The following is a 14,138-nucleotide window of genomic DNA, read 5'->3' on the forward strand; positions in this document are numbered from 1 at the left end:
TTATTGAAGGAAATATATATGTTATTGGAAAGACATTACAAAAAAATATATTATTTATGTGCATTTGGATTAACTATTTGTTGAAAGCTAAAAATTTGTAAAAGTATGATTACTTATAAAAAACGGGTCATGTTAAGGAATTACTTTTTGTTAAATTTTTTGTTTTTTGTCAAAATTTTGACTAGCTTTATAGGGTGAGCAGCCAATAAAGCCATTTTTTTGAGTTTCATTTATCAGTTTAACAGTATTTTCAAGCTCTTTCATTAATTCATGTCAATTTTTTATTAGTTGGACTCTATAATAATTCATCTTTAAAGAGCACCTTATTGTGCTTGTTAGTATTTCTCAATAATAAAAAAAAAAGGTTTTAAAAATTTGTGCATACACAAATAAGTTAAAAAGTAAAAAAGACAAAAAGAAAAAGAAAGAAAAAAAAGAAAAAGAAGAAGATGCTAATCCAAAAAGAAGAAGTTCATTTAGTGTGATAAAGGAAGAGGTTATGATATCATATTACTTGCTTTGCTTTGGCTTTTGTAAATTTATTTACATTCTACTTTGGAGGGAATTAAGGATATTTTGATAGTAAATACATATTCTCACTAGAGGCTAAATTTTTTTGCCATTTTGGTTGTACAAGATAAAAAAAATTTGTCAATTTTTGAAAGGTAGCTAAGTTAAAGACACATTAAATTGAAGCATCTATTATGCATGTTAGAACATAAGAAGAAATTTGATTAACATCTTTCTCCTTATATATAATGCCAGCAATGTTAATGTAGCACCACATGCCTTGCACCCCGTGACCCACTTCTGCATTAATTTGCAGCTAGACTTAAAGGTATGAGTATGACCCTTTTCTCTTTGTGACTTGCCAAAAATGAAGTGTGTGTGATGTTGGTGAGCAATGAGCATCTTTGCTATGCCATATCTTAAAATTGAGACCAAATGGTAACCATTTCCTGAAATTTTTTATAAAACAAAAATGCCGAAGAAATCATCAAAAAAGGGTGTTATTAAGTAATTAATTTAATTCTTATCCAATTTTCAGACATGTATAGTACTCCAATCTAGAAAGTTTTTGTCAAAATCCTTTACATGACAATGATAGGAAATGGGCATTAAAGTTGTTACCATTATAATTGACAAGTGAGCATAATAGGTGCAGCCACTCTATGGACTTCGGCTATATATATATATAAATGGGGCCTATAGGGCCTCGGCCACTCCAAACCAGCTGTGGCCAATATTAATATCCTCTTTTGTAAAAAAAAGAAAAGAAAAAAAGAAAAGAAAAAGAAAAGAATATAATGGTCATGACTAAAGTATATTGTTATTATTAAGTAGTTTTAGTTAATTCAATTAGTAAAGTCTTTAATGGTTGAATAAGAGTTTTGACGTTCAATAATTTTCTATACTAAAATTGATTGGTATCTTAGTCTGATGATAATAAGCACAATCATCAGAAGTAGGCAATATAAGTTAAAATTTTATATAAAAAAATTTTGATATTGTGAAGGAGCTCCTATACTAATCTGTCTGAACTTTGAACTGTCTACGTGACATTAAGTTTGAGAAATTCTTGTACTGTGTCATGCTACTCAAACATTGAACGCCAAAAAGCATTCAACAGCATAATTTTGATTGGATAAGGCTTCATCTAGACATCTTCAGTAATAACCCTTGTTGCTAGTAGTTTGCTTCATCAACTTTTATGGCATTGATAGTTTCCATTGAATTCTATCCCCATGTTACCACAGGAGTATAAAGCAAATGGTAACTATCTTATTGGCTAGTCGAGTATATATACAGTTGGCAAAAACATAGGAGTACTTGATTATACTTGCTAGTTTTTTTTTTTGAACAGATTATACTTGCTAGTTACGTTAGCCAATAACATTCAATTTAATTTAATGTGCTCTATATACACACATAGACATATAAAAAATGTTATTGGCTGTTTGACTGTATAAAGTGCAAACTTACTGCTTAGCAAAATAACCCTTGGTTGCTAGTCAGTAATCAAATCCATTTATAGAGTGAGATAGGATTTATTCAATTTAATTTAAAGGTACTTTACCCAATTTGGTGTTGAAGGGACACCAAAAGTTTGATAGAAGGATGTAATGAATTTTGGATGACTGGTTATAAGACCATAAATTATTCCATAATTTTACGCTATAATTATGATGTAACAGATTGTGATTAATTGCTTATTATTTATATAAGAACTTACCATTTATTTTTTGCCCACCTATCATACTTTATCACGTTATAATTATGAGAAAGAAATGTATAATTATTGTGGCACTAGATTTTTATTTTTATTTTATTTTTCATTTGGGACAGGGGTTTGTATGTATTTACTCTGCAGTCCAGTGACTTGTACGTACTTACTGGTTAATTGTCATCAACAAAAAGGGTCTTATGTACCATGATACAGTTGTAAAAGTGGACCAGTTGTACTAGATGTTGGCTTAATTGGATGACATTTAATTGCCCAATTTGCATGGATTTTTTATTTTCCTTTTCCTTTAAAAAAAAAAAAAAAAATTCTAGTGAGTGGTAATGCATTTGTCACCACCAATATGGTTTTACCCAATTCCCAACATGTTATTGTTCTCATGTAAGTGGATGTGGACCAGTTGCAGTAGAAGTTGGCTTAGTTGAACAGATACATTTACTATTTCTTCATCCAATTTGCCTTTTTTTATTTTCCCTTTTCTCAAATAAAGTTCACTGAATTTAAATTCGAATAATAGTAAGTCATTACCTAATGCTAACCTTTATTAAAAGGGGTCCATTTTTTCTTTGCCAAGTTGATTTGAGTTAGGAGGACTATTTCAGACAATTGAATTTGGTGCACTTAATTAAAATTGGTGATGTGAACTTTTGCTGATTTTAAGTGGTAATTTTTTCTACAAGTAAAACCAAACTTCTAAAAGAGTTTTTAAACTCACTCTGATTCTCCAAAAAAAAAAACTCTCATAATCACATGTGAGTGAAGAACACTTAAACTTCACCAAAGGGTTTTTTGTTTTTCTTAGACAAAAATTCTTGATGAGCTAATCACTACTATGTGTGAAAGGATTTAAAAAGTCTTAAAAGTTCAAAAAACCACAGTTTTATATCCCAATGACATTAAAAATTTGTATTGTAATTCTCCACATTGTAATCTGTAATCATCTTTGTTCATTTGACTATCCAAATAGTACTAACCTCTTCTAAAATTCCACTAATCCCACATTACTAACCTCTTCTACATCGTAATCATCACTTTGTTTGTCTTAATTAGGATGTTTGACCAACTAATACATTAAAAATTCCACTCCACACAAAAACCTTTATTCCCACAAAATAAAAAAAGAACAAAAGCAAAAGAAAAAGAAAAACCCCCCAACTAAAAACAAAACCAATAGAAGTGTTTACAATTGTTAATATTTCTTTCACTAGATTACACTTTACCCAAACTAAAACCAAAAAACAAAAAGTTAAAAAAGAAAATTAAAAAAAAAAAAAACAGAAAAAGATAGTAGTCAATTTAATTACTGATAATCAGTCATGTTCATAACAATTCAAGATGACCTTACACTTACAGAATTCCATGCTTCTCTTTTACTGTATGTATATGTGTTGGAAGGGCATCTAAACCCATCACCTACCACTGATAACTCCACCCCTTCTTCTCCTTCTTATTATTATCCCCCACCACTTTTTTCTGAATTCTCTCATGTCCTTTTACTCTACTCTCTGCAACAACAAGCAGCAGAGCAGAGGACAATTTTCTTTGTCATTCTTCTATTTGTGTTTATATTATAAATAAAGCTTCTCTGTGCTGCTGGTGTCAGAAAGCTCCATTTCAGCTTAAATTCACACTTTCACATTTTTGCTTCCACAGAAAAAAAAAACCCAGATAGGAAATAAACTCATTTGGGCTATATAACTGGTTTTTTTTGGTAATTGGGTTGATCTGGGTTTTTACTATATGGGTTCTACTTGATTGGGGTTTGTTTGGTCAGAGATCTGAGATTTGTTGGGTTACAAAAATATGGTGAAGGGGTTTCAAAGATCTGAACTTTTTTGAAGCTGGCATTTGGTGATTACTTCCCTTCCATCATAGGAAGGTAAGAACTTGAAATGCTCTGCTTCTCATTCTATTTTGTGGCTGTTGTTATTTTTTAATGCTTCATTTTTTTTGGGGACTGTTTGTGGCTGTAAAGTTGAAAAAAGTTTCTGTTTATATGCTTGAAGTTGTCTAATTGTGTGATGTTAGAAGTGGTCTAATCATTGTTATATCTTCTGTTTGCATTGTAGTCTATGATCTAAGAAATTGTTAATTGAAATGCATCAATTCATGTTGTTATTTTGATGTTTGTTCTTCATGATCCTTTGGATTCTTATTTGTTTCTGTGGTTCTAGCATGTTCTCTTTTGTTTATTACTAGTTTTGTGTGGATTAGTAAAAATATCTTGAAATACTAACAAAGACATAGTAGGATTAGTAGACTTTATCACCTTGTGGATGATTGCCTAAGATTAGAAAAGGAGTTCAAGATTTTAATATGGTTATGTAAATGGTGGAAGAGAGTCAATCTGAAAATGAGGTTCTGCATTGATGAATTTTGCATTTGTCATATTCTTTTTGTTAAATTCTGTAGGCATTGGAACATCTGTAAAGATGGCCACGGATCTTAATGCTGAATTATCAAAGAAAACTGCCATTTTTGATCTTAAGGTCTGGGAAGTAATTGGGATTGCAGTCGGGTTATTTATCGTAATTATCCTCTCTGTGCTGTCAATGTGTCTTACTTCAAGGAAGAAATCGAGGAGAGCTAGGGACAACATTCCTCTTACCCAAATCCCAACTGTTTCAAAGGAAATTAAGGAAGTACGAGTGGAGCAAGTATCAGCAGAAGAATTTGTTCCTCGTGATGGTATTCTTCTCACCATTCATGATAAATCCAGTGAGAAAGAATCAGATAAGGTTTTAGTCCATCTGGGTATGGGGAAGGTGAAGAATGGAGACAATAGCAGCCAGTCAGGTTCATTACATCATTTAGAGAAAGATGGCGGCGGGTCTCAATCTGGTGATGATTCTGGTAAGGTTACTGTGTATAAGCCTTCCTCATCATATCCTATTACCGCTCCTTCCCCTCTATCTGGCTTGCCTGAATTCTCTCACTTAGGTTGGGGCCACTGGTTTACGCTAAGGGATCTTGATCTTGCTACAAACCGATTTGCTAAGGATAACGTTCTTGGTGAGGGGGGTTACGGAGTTGTTTACCGAGGGCAGTTGATTAATGGGACTCCAGTAGCAGTTAAAAAGATCCTTAACAATCTGTGAGTTCAAATATGATTATTGATTTCCTGGATTTATTTATGAATTTCTTTTTCTTGTTAATGTGACTTTGGCTAAAGTTGAACTCTTTAAACTTCTTTACTCCAGGGGCCAAGCAGAGAAAGAATTTAGAGTGGAAGTTGAAGCTATAGGTCATGTGCGTCATAAGAATTTGGTTCGTCTTTTGGGGTACTGCATTGAAGGGACTCACAGGTACTGTTTTCTTTTACATTGTGTTTCAGTTTTTACTAAATATTTTTATCAGCAATCCAAATCAGTTACCACAAAAGTAAGATATTCAAGTACTAGTGACTAGATATTAGGCGAAGAAAAAAAATCTTTTGTAGGTTTGATATGTGAGAGATAGCTTCAACAAAGGATTTAATAAATCCATACTGGTAAAATTTCAGGATGTTGGTTTATGAGTATGTCAACAATGGAAACTTAGAGCAGTGGCTTCATGGAGCAATGCGTCAACATGGATATCTTACTTGGGAGGCCCGAGTGAAGGTTCTTCTTGGCACAGCTAAAGCGTAAGTCAATTCATTCACATCCTTTTTAGGCATTCTAGTTCCCATTTAATGTGGTGTGCTTGTTGCAGTCTTGCCTACTTGCACGAGGCCATTGAGCCAAAAGTGGTGCATCGAGATATCAAGTCAAGCAACATATTGATTGATGATGAATTCAATGCCAAGGTATCTGATTTTGGTCTGGCCAAGTTGCTGGGTGCTGGAAAAAGTCATGTCACAACTCGAGTTATGGGAACTTTTGGGTAAATAATTCTTCAAGTCCATAAAATCTTATTTCCATTTTATTAAGAATGTTTCAATTTAATTCTTGACTGCTCGTGTTGGAGTAATCATTTTTGTATTCGTTTCCTCACCTTCTCTGCTTCTCTAAAAACTGTGCAGATATGTTGCTCCTGAATATGCAAATACTGGCCTTTTGAATGAAAAGAGTGATGTTTACAGCTTCGGGGTTCTGCTCTTAGAAGCGATTACTGGAAGAGATCCAGTGGACTATGGTCGTCCTGCCCATGAGGTATGGAATGAAATATTTTTCACTAGTATATATGTCTTTTAAGTTTTAACTGCTCAAAAGACTGAATTGTTTTTATACAGGAATCATACAGGAGCTTGATTCATGTTTCTTTTTAGTAATAGTCACTGATTTCTGGATAGTGATAAATTATAAGTTGAGATTTCATGATTTGGATCTCTCTTTATATATCAGGAATGCAACTTGTTTCAGGGCAACCTAAGGCCTTCTTTTACCTTTCTCCTTATTGTTGGTTTTAACTCCATGTTGCATTTTGGTTCTGTTTTTTTGTTTTTTTTTTGTTTTATGGTTTTTTGTTGTTGTTCTTGTTGTTTCTGGGCTGGCAGACATGGAAAACTAAGGTTAATTCTGATATTTTGTTGACCTTTAGAGTAAAGTCAGCCCGTGGAATGACTCCTTGTAGTTCTTATTTTTCAAATGTTAAATGTTAAAAAGCAAGACACTTTCTTCTACCTGTGTACATGAGTTTCTATCAAAGAGGATAATCTCTATACCTGATAACCTTTTAGAGTCACATTGGCATTCAATTATAAATCCTGCACAATTGGAGTCAATTGTTGTTATACTGGAAATGGTTTCTATCATATGCAGCCTTGGAGACCCCCCACCTGTCTTGTAACTACTGCAGGAACTACCATGGCCTCCACCTGCTGGTGTGAATGTGTTGCTCCCCTTCTATTATTTTGAATTGCCTGTTAATAGGCTGTTATAGCCATGGGAAGCACCTCAATGCCTACCCTGTTACTGTCTTTCTATACAAAAGTTTCCATTATTTTAAATGGAAAGGGGATGCCATTAAAAGAGTCTGCATGTAAGACAACTTTATGCTTTTAAGACTCTTTAGTACCTTTCCTATTTGTGACACTTAAAATTCTATGCAGGCTCGTAGGCTAATGACACTGTTTCAAGCCTGTGACATGCTTTGTCATAAACCTTAAAATTCCTCCCATTTTTTCTGACAAACCATAACAGCCTATCTTTTGATGTTTTTTCATTGTCTTCATCCTTGATCCTATCTTCAAGACAATTAGAAAGCTTCTTTGTATGATAATATGGAACAGAGTTTTGCTACGTATCTCTTTGGCCTTTTAAAGGAAAGATTTATTAGATTTCTGCTTTTCTTTTATAAGAGCGATGTATACTTTAAAGTTCTTGATGTCTAACATTAGTCTTTCTAAAAAAAAGTTGTTTACATTTAAAATCTTCTGCTCAAATTTTGATATTCAATCCTCTGAGTCAACATTTTCTACATCTTCATGTTATTTTGTTTTGAAAATGAAATGGGTTGGTAACGTAAGGCCTGAACTGTTTCAGCAAATGTTCAAAACTTTCAAAGGGTCAGTAGGTCAATTGAATTAGGACAGGTTAACAGTCTACTTTGGGCTTTAAAACATTTGTCTTACTTGTAATTTTTATTTGGTCCAATGAGATTTTGACGCTTTATATGATGTGAGTTGCAATACTTGCAGGTAAATCTGGTTGATTGGCTGAAAATGATGGTTGGAAGCAGGCGATCAGAAGAAGTTGTAGACCCAAATATTGAAGCCAGGCCATCAACAAGAGCCCTTAAACGTGCTCTTTTGACTGCTTTGAGGTGTGTTGATCCAGATTCTGAGAAGAGACCTAAGATGAGCCAGGTTGTCCGCATGCTTGAATCTGAAGAGTATCCCATACCAAGAGAGGTTAGTTTCTGAATTTTTCTCAATAGCATGAACGATATATTTATATCTTTTTGTAACTTTAGTAATATCAGATTTGATTGCTGGTGCAGTCCTATGTTGAAATCTGCACACATTTTCCAGTGTTTGAGTCTTTTCTATTTGCATGATCAAACAGACTAGTTCTGTCTTTCTAGTAAGCTGCTTCTTTTTTATTTTTATTTTTTTTTTTATTACCCCTCCCCCATCCCTGGCCCCTCCCATTCATTAAAATTTTCCCCTTTTTTTTATGTTGAATCGAAGTCATCAAATTCTTTTCAATTATTGTTATAAATTATATTTGTCTTAATTTAATGCCATGGAAATGTAATTTCACTCTATAAATCTATGGTTGATAGCCACTCTTCTTTTTGACATTTCAAGTCGCCAAGCTACCTACACCAACCACTTTTCTATTCATCTCACATTTTGTTCCCTGCTGCTTTAAATAATTTTACTTTCCTCTGCTCATATGATCAATGCTGAATTTCCTTGATGGTTTATCATGGCCCCCTTTCAATGCATATCAAATGCTGGACATCTGATTCTGACCCCTTTGTTAAGGGGAAACTTTATAACAGACAGATGGTCCCTGACCAAGTTTTAAATTATAAGCTTTGTCCCTCCACTTTTCAGGATCGAAGGCACCGAAGAAATCAGGGGGGCAGCATGGAGATCGAGTCCCAGAAGGAATTTTCTGACACTGATCGGAGTGATAACCCAGATTCAAGATCGAACAGCAGAGGGTACCAGCGCACATAATCAAACAAGCGATCATTTTAAGGATCTAAAGGGATTATATGAAGTGAGGGTAATTCTTACAATTTTTCCAACTCATTGAATTCTTGGGTTTGCCTACCTGGGCATTGGAGAGAGAGAGAGAGAGAGAGAGAGAGAGAGAGAGAGAGAGAGAGGGTTGGTGGGGGTAGTAAAAAGGTGGTTCTTCAATTTTTATTTTTTCATTTTTACTCTGGTTTCTTTTAGATGGAGAGATTATTGTTTGTGTATGAAAGTGGTGTGAAGAACCCAAACAATGGGGTTGTGTACAGAATTGGGTAGATCTTAAAGTTGTTTGAGGAATATGCTGTTCCTTCTGTTTAAAAAGAAAATACACACTGCTTTACCACCAAAAACAAAAAGCACTGCCTTTATGATTGGTTTAAGGATTTTTTTTTTTTTTGGGGGATAAAAGTTCAAGGGTGTTGTTGCTGCCAGGAGAAGCTCCCAAAAATATAAAATTACCTCATCCTTGTGGCCCAAACTCTGGCATGAATTTGATGCCTGGACCATTCCCCATTCATGAGTACTATGACACTGATGCTACATACATTTAACTTATTAATGATTTTGTCCAACTCATAACATGGTTGAGGACTGGTATGCATAGTGGGTAACAGGGTAAGGTAGGCCCTGTTTAATTCTGTTGTAATCCTGTAGATGACTCACAAGAACAAGAAAAAAAAAAAATAAATAAATTGAAAGGAACCCTTGCATGCCTGCCAACCCATGGTTCCTACTAAGATATAAGATCACTAAAAAGTTTCCATGTGCAGAGCACATACTCTAATAATAGTTTATTTTATAATATATATACACTAAGTTATATTACAGATCAATCAGTATCAAATATATATTAATATTACATATGAAAGTATTAACTCCCTAAGATAGACCTAAATTGAATTATTTAAAAATTTCCTCAATGATTCCAAAGAAGTCAGACTTTTAGAAAAATAAGGTAGTGTTGTAACCTGAAAAGTGGATTGGGTCTAACTTGACCCTCTCTATAATTCACCTATCAAAATAAAAAACCTTAAATGTTTTTGTAGGGTCGCGTTTTTCAGGCCAAGCTCAAAATGAATGGGACTTTAGACCCGTGAGCCCGGTACAATGAATTTGTAGAAAGTGGGCCAAAGAGCTAGGTTTTAACGTATGAACAACGGTCATCATGGTACTCTTTACGATCAGGTTGAGGCAGACTGGATTCATCAGATAGGATTGGTCCTTGCCACGATCTAGGGAGCCTTTTATTTTCGGTGCCTCTCGTGTGTTGGGGGGTCTCTGCCCCACCCTTTCTGTCTCACTTTACTTCCTTTTTATAGTAGTTTTCTTCCTCCTGAATGGGGCCCCCTAGGGTAGGTACTTGTCCCATCAACATTTCCTTCCAGTTGTAAGGACAGAGATGTATAGCCGTGTCAGGCACAAGGCTCCGAATGTGACAATAGCAGCCTTTCCTTTCAACACTTTCATTGTCCTTTTCTACTTTAGTACTTTTCCTGCTTCGTGAGATGATAGGAAGTGTCACTACCGGTGGCAAGTTACCTCCTCCATCCTTGGCTACATTGTGCCGAGGAGGACTTTCCCAGCGGCCGAGGAGAGATTTTTCCCTTGGGCTAGGCTCAATGTAGTCATCGACATGGGCCTACTGGTCTTTTACCCCACACAATAGCCCCTCAAAATTCTACTGTCCGGCTCCTCGGGCGGAGAGGAGGGTTTTGGTGATATTGGGCCTCTATTTCGGCTTGCCACGTCAAGCCCTCCACTAAAGGCCAGAGCCTCTTCATTTGCCCAAGGTGCACTCCCAGCTGCGAGACATTCTTTTAATCTATCCAAGTCGCGTCCCTGTCGCTTCGGTATACAAGGCGTGCTTTAATGAGAGTTCCTTCACGAGGTGACATAAATTCAACGATTGAAGATCACTCTGGAAATTGAGCGAGATTTATTTCGCTTGTAATTTCTTTTTGGAGATTTGGGGGAATTGATTGCCACCAAATTTGCCTCCCATGTAAGAAGCATGGTGGGAGGCCATTCCCTTTATTTGCAGACACTTTAAGCTTTTCAAATTCCTAACTCTCCAATTGTGCCCAAAGTCCTCATTACCAGTGTGACTGAGCCTTAGGAGGTGAAATGGTCAAGGCTAGGGTGAGGGTGAAGGAACCATACCCTCTTCAGAAGCCTTGGGTATCCTCGAGATTCAGAATGGCCCGGTCAGGGCAAGGGAGACAAAGGCTCAAGACATTTTTTCTCCTCGACAAGGCAAGAAAGGAGCCTCTTCTTCCTTCAGCCAAAATCCGAAATGGGTGGGGGTCACATCAGATTTTTGGTGCGACAGCACTGGGACCTCCATCCGGTGCCATATGTCATGCATGTGAGGGCTTGGATTTCCCATCACCGGTACCATCCGTGCTTGCTCGATTGCTACTAGAACGATACTTGCTCAGTTGCTGCTAGAGCAGGTATGGGGATTGGGCATCCCCGCTTCTTCCTCTCTTCCATCATTGGTGCCACCCAGGCTCGCCTAGTCGCTGTTAGAGCAAGGTTGCGGACCAGGTGCCTCTGCCTCTTCTTCTCTTCCCTCACTGGTGCCATCCAGACTTGCCTAGTCGCTGTTAGAGCAAGGTTGTGGACCAGGTGCCTTTGCTTCTTCTTCTCTTCCATCACTGGTGCCATCCAGACTTACTTAGTCGCTGTTAGAGCAAAACTGGAGGATCTATCGTCCCCGTGTATTCCTTCTTAGTTAGCTTATGATTACAGGCTTGTCTAAGCCCTTTTATGTATTTTGTACTATCTCTTTATCTAATAAAAGATGATTTTATCGTATTTTATGTATCCTTTCTTTTCTGCAATAATCAGTTTGTGAATGAATGTGTCGGTGTCTTTTCTTTTGAACCGCACTTAGAACTGATGCCCTTGTCGGTAAGGAGTTATTACTTTGAACTTATCGGAACCCACAGGCACAACAACGCCGACTTTAAATAGGTTAACTATATAAGACTAACCGAGATAACAGCCGTACGTTCTGTATTGCGAACGGGGTGACTGCCAGAGGGCGTGTAATCTAAAATAAACTGTCCGAGGGGATCGCTGGGTCCTGGGTTCTTTCCCGCTTTTCCAATGATATCCGTAGCTTTAACTTTTTTTAGGTGTCTGGTTCGAGGACTGAGGCATAACTGTACCTAGTCTAAACACTCAGAAAGGCACCCCCGTGTGTTAGCCTCCATAAGGCCGGGGGGCCGAGGACCACACGAGACCTCCATTTCACCTAGGACTTAGGCCTTTCTTGAAGTTGCTAGTTTCCCGTAGGTTTGAGTTCGAGGACCATGTAAGACCTTGGTTCTGTCTAGCACTTAGGCTCCTAGAGTGTTTAGTTTCCTCATAGGTTTGAGTCCGAGGACCATGCAAGACCTTGGTTTTGTCTAGCACTTAGGCTCCTGGAGTGTCTAGTTTCCCCATAGGTTTGAGTCCGAGGACCATGCAAGACCTTGGTTCTGTCTAGCACTTAGCCATTTGGAGTGTCTAGTTTCCCTATAGGTTTGAGTCCGAGGACCATGCAAGACCTTGGTTCTGTCTAGCACCTAGGCTCTTGGAGTGTCTAGTTTCCCCATAGGTTTGAGTCTGAGGACCATGCAAGACCTTGGTTTTGTCTAGCACCTAGGCTCTTGGAGTGTCTAGTTTCCTCATAGGTTTGAGTCCGGGAACCATACAAGACCTTGATTCTTCAAGAGATTCCAGTTTAACCCTCGGTTCCCCTGTCCGTAGGGGATTTAGTGGACCGGAATATTATGGGTCTCAAGAGCTAGCCTCTTGACAAGTGCATGGGGGTGCATATCTGATGTCCGAATCCCCTTGAACTGTGCTGTCTAGCGATTCTCCCCTCGTAATGAATCATTTCGAAGCGTGACCCAAAATGAAGGCTGAGCTATGATGATGGCGGTGTGTTCCTGGAAATGATGGGGGGCTTCGGTGCAGCTCACACCGCTGCCAAAACTGTCCTCCCAAGGGATTCTTGTAGCTTGACCGTGACTAACCGTTATAGTCGCCAACGCACAAGCTTTCCCCACAGACGGCGCCAATTGTAGGGTCACGTTTTTTAGGCCAAGCCCAAAATGAATGGGACTTTAGACCTGTGAGCCCGGTACAATGAATTTGTAAAGAGTGGGCCAAAGAGCTAGGTTTTAGTGTATGAACAACGGTCATCATGGTACTCTTTACGACCAGGTTGAGGCGGATCGGATTCATCAGATAAGATCGGTCCTTGCCACGATCTGGGGAGCCATTTATTTTCGGTGCCTCTTGTGTGTTGGGGGGTCTCCGCCCCACCCTTTCTGTCTCACTTTACTCCATTTTTATAGTAGTTTCCTTCCTCCTGAATGAGGCCTCTAGGGTAGGTACTTATCCCATCAGCCCTTCCTTCCAGTTGTTGGGAGTGGTTGTAAGGACAGAGAGGTATGGTCGTGTCAGGCACAAGGCTCTGAATGTGATAATGACAGCCTTTCCTTCCAACACTTTCATTGTCATTTTCTACTTTAGTACTTTTCCCGCTCCGTGAGATGATAGGGAGTGTCACTACCGGTGGCAGGTTACCTCCTCCATCCTCGGCTACATTGTGCCGAGGAGGACTCTCCCCGCGGCCGAGGAGAGATTTTTCCCTTGGGCTGGGCCTTTGGCCCAATGTAGTCATCAACATGGGCCTACTGGTCTTTTACCCCACACAGTTTTCATTGTATGTATACCAAAACAAATTATCAATTGACTGATTTTTTTAGTTATGGAAATGATTTATAAGTAGTGCTATTGAGAAGGCTACACCATATGAAGTTTGTGCCTTTTTTCTTCTTAAGAAAATAATAAAGATAAATGATTCTGATAGGTTTTAGAGATGACAAATTCCATGACTTTGCATGAGTGGCAAAAATCAAAATCCAAGTTTATGATGCAACTCAAAAGAAGATATTATTCAGGATTTTAACTGCCCTTCGATCGATGTTTGACTGATCGATCATGTTTTTGCAACAACTATTTGACAACTATCCAAGTTTATCGATAGAAGACTTTTTAACAAGCTGTTTGACTAATGTTTGATTGGGAATTCAAAATTTGGTGTGTGCCATTAAAACTCATGCTGTTTAAGTTTTCGTGCACTACATGCAAACATATAAAAGACATATTATATTATAAGCATGACTCAAAAGGCTTTTAGGAGGCTATTACCATGCACCAAACCAGTGCAAATCAAAGCCTAAGTTTTCTTCAACCCGTGCACCAAAA

General features: G+C 37.5%; 1 protein-coding gene across 2 annotated transcripts; it reads left to right on the forward strand.

Moving 5' to 3' along the window:
* The first annotated feature begins 3,575 nt into the window (after positions 1 to 3,575).
* LOC126716612 (probable receptor-like protein kinase At5g18500) lies at positions 3,576 to 9,253 on the forward strand. 2 transcript variants are annotated; one of them, XM_050417451.1, is made up of 9 exons: positions 3,577 to 4,121; positions 4,655 to 5,095; positions 5,183 to 5,336; positions 5,443 to 5,547; positions 5,745 to 5,867; positions 5,936 to 6,106; positions 6,246 to 6,375; positions 7,863 to 8,075; positions 8,727 to 9,253. In XM_050417451.1, exons 2-9 carry the CDS (start codon positions 4,675 to 4,677, stop codon positions 8,850 to 8,852), a joined length of 1,443 nt encoding a protein of 480 aa, XP_050273408.1. In that variant the 5' UTR covers positions 3,577 to 4,121; positions 4,655 to 4,674; the 3' UTR covers positions 8,853 to 9,253. The 2 variants fall into 2 exon arrangements, with proteins under 2 accessions (XP_050273407.1, XP_050273408.1); XM_050417450.1 differs by having other exon boundaries at positions 3,576 to 4,121; positions 4,655 to 5,336.
* The last annotated feature ends 4,885 nt before the right edge of the window (positions 9,254 to 14,138 follow it).

This window comes from Quercus robur, chromosome 3 (assembly GCF_932294415.1).
Source record: "Quercus robur chromosome 3, dhQueRobu3.1, whole genome shotgun sequence".
NCBI lineage: Eukaryota > Viridiplantae > Streptophyta > Magnoliopsida > Fagales > Fagaceae > Quercus > Quercus robur.